General features: G+C 47.1%; 1 protein-coding gene across 1 annotated transcript; it reads right to left on the reverse strand.

Annotated features, from left to right (window-relative positions):
• Nucleotides 1-843: 843 nt before the first annotated feature.
• Nucleotides 844-2263, reverse strand: kctd12.1 (potassium channel tetramerisation domain containing 12.1). Its single transcript, XM_014021909.1, has one exon. It carries the CDS (start codon nt 2213-2215, stop codon nt 1364-1366), a length of 852 nt encoding a protein of 283 aa, XP_013877363.1. The 5' UTR covers nt 2216-2263; the 3' UTR covers nt 844-1363.
• Nucleotides 2264-2715: the final 452 nt, after the last annotated feature.

Raw genomic sequence — 2715 nt, forward strand, 5'->3', positions numbered from 1 at the left:
CAAAAAAATGGCAATGGCCAACCATAGATACTGTATTTGCCGGATCTTTAACAGACCTTAAAATTGTCTGTCTGTTAGCAAAATATYGCATAAAGCACTGGATAGATTTTGAAACATCTCTCAGGAAGTAATCATTGAATCCACATAGAAAAGTGATTACAATGTGGAGTTAATCCAATTCAAGATGGTCACTAMAGCTCACAAACTTCAGAAATCACAAAAATTCATCTAAGTCAGTCAGTTTTACAGATGCTGAACTAAGTGTGGTAGTAGATGAGAGTCTTCCTCACATTTTCTTCAACTGGTAACAGATCATGCAAAATCTTTGCTTAAAACTTTAAAACCAATTATTGGCTTCAACTGACTGTCTGTTAGCAAAATATCTCATGAACCAGTGGGCAGACGTTAATGAAATTCTCAACAGTAATCACTGAATGTACATCTACAACTGTAACTTTTAAAGTGAACCCAATCTGAGATGGCCACCCCAGCTGATTGGCATCTGCAAAAACAAAAATAGCTAYAACTCAGTTTAGTTTACAGATGTGTGTCTAAACCTTGGGGTGGTGGTAGATAGGAGTTAACCCAAACAAAGACTCTGAGGGTTAACAGATTTTATAACGTCTATGTTATGTTCTCAGTTAGCGATATCAGCTGTAAAAGAAAGCCTATAGATGAAGGTAATTCCCTAACACTCACATAGTTTAAAAAAAACAGCAATTAAACCAGGTTCTCATTTTTGGTTTGGGTGTGATTATCAGCGACCCCACATCTGCTCGCCCCCTTTCTGAAGGGGGCCCCTGCAGGCTTCATCTCTCAAGAGGAAGACGGCTGACAAAGAGCTGAGAATAAAAGAGTAGAAGATGTTTTATTTAACAGATTTAGCAAACAACACTCCACACACATTTACAGTCTTTTGCTGCGATAAAATCTGCTAGAAGATCTTGTAGAAGAGAAACKACAAAACTTATTGGCCAAAACTCTGCCTTCAAGTTACAACACTGAATACTAATGTGTTTTTTGTTTGTTTTTCTTCTTGTTATGGACAGCTCACACAGTCAGCACTGAGTCAGATTATGACTGAAACAATGACATGCAGGGTCAGGATGATGGGTTTTGTCAGCTATAGAGCAGTGAAGAAATGTCAGATTGCATGATGTTCTCACGTTGAGCCTCCATGTTGCAGTTTGTTTCTTTTTTCCTCTTGAAACACTCAGAACTCTGTGCGTAAAATCTAATTTTGGCGCATTTCCCGTCCGTYTCTTCCTCCCCATAGATACCACACTTTAAAAAGACATTCCTCCTTTAGATTATTATATATGTATATATTTACAGTGAAGTGAACAGACTGAGCAGCTGAGTGTTATTCCCGGCAGAAGACATATTCAGTGTAGCTGGTCCAGATTTTGTCCTCGGTTGGATCGTTGCTGGTGTACGCGCAGGTGCCCGTGGAGCTGCAGGCCACCATGTGGAAACCCGCCTCTGTTAGCTTGTCAAATGCCTGCTCCAGAAAATTATACTTCAGGTAGTAGCGGGAGGTGTACCTCTCCGGGGGTCTGTCGGGGTCCCTGCTCTCGTTCAACGTGTCTCCGAACACCTCCTTCGCCAGGGACGTCTTCCCGCAGACGGTGATGCGCGCCACCCTCCTGAACTTGGCGTCCGTTTGGATGTCTCTGCCAATGGTGTAGGAGCCGCGGTAGCCCACGGTGATGTATCCGGACCTCCTGGAGTCCAGGGACGGGGAGCGCATGGCCCCGATGACGGACACGGTGCGTAAAGAGGTATCTGGCTGCGGCGCGCCGTCCTCCGTGTCGCTCTGGCTGATCTCCTCGCTGATCGAGTTGTCCTTACTCACCCGCGGGCTGAGCCGCTTGGACAGCTCCCGCAACAGGAAGAAGTCCGCCTCCCTCTGCAGCCGGCTTTTCTCCGGGAAGTAGTCCGGGAGGACCAGGTTCAGGTCCCGGAGGTAGTCGAGGATGTAGCGGAACAGGAAGCCGTCCCTGTCCAGGAAGAAGCGCCCCTTGCTGTCTCTCGCCAGCTCCTTGGGGGACTTCTTGCTGAACATGTTCCACAGGAGCGAGTCGGGCACGGCGATCAGAGTTTTGTGCCGGGTCACGTAAACCTGCCCGCCGACGTTCAGCTCGATGATCTCTGAGAACAGAGAGCCCAGCTCCCCGCAGCCGGACCCCGCGCGCTCCGTGTCGGCCAGTGCCATGGTCTCTGAGGCGCTGAGCTGATGGAGGATCAGTGGGAACGCTGAGGCACCTGTGTGCCAGCTGCTTTGCTTATGAAGCCTGGGCTTAGGACGTGCGTGTGCGCGCGTGCACACCAGGGTGACTGCTGAATTAACATTTAACTATTGAGCTGCTGCCGCGTGTTTGTGCAGCTCTTTGTCTCTCTGCTCCAAACAAACACAAGCAACAAACAACCACCTCTACCTCTCAGCTTTACCCAAAATAAATAATAAAAAAGGACAAGTTTCCTCTTCATATCTGTCTCAGAGCATCAAGTCCTCCCTGATTATTGAATTAATCCAATTATTGGTTCTGTTTTCTAAGGAACTGTTGCCTGAAGTCATTGTTTAGATGGAATGCTCAGAAAATATGGAAAGAGTGACACCCGTTGCAGCTACACTGAAAATGCAGCCAGAAGCGCCCGCACACACACACACACACACACACACACACACACACACACACACACACACACACACAC

The sequence above is a fragment of the Austrofundulus limnaeus genome, unplaced genomic scaffold (genome assembly GCF_001266775.1).
Source record: "Austrofundulus limnaeus strain Quisiro unplaced genomic scaffold, Austrofundulus_limnaeus-1.0 Scaffold310, whole genome shotgun sequence".
NCBI classification, from domain to species: domain Eukaryota; kingdom Metazoa; phylum Chordata; class Actinopteri; order Cyprinodontiformes; family Rivulidae; genus Austrofundulus; species Austrofundulus limnaeus.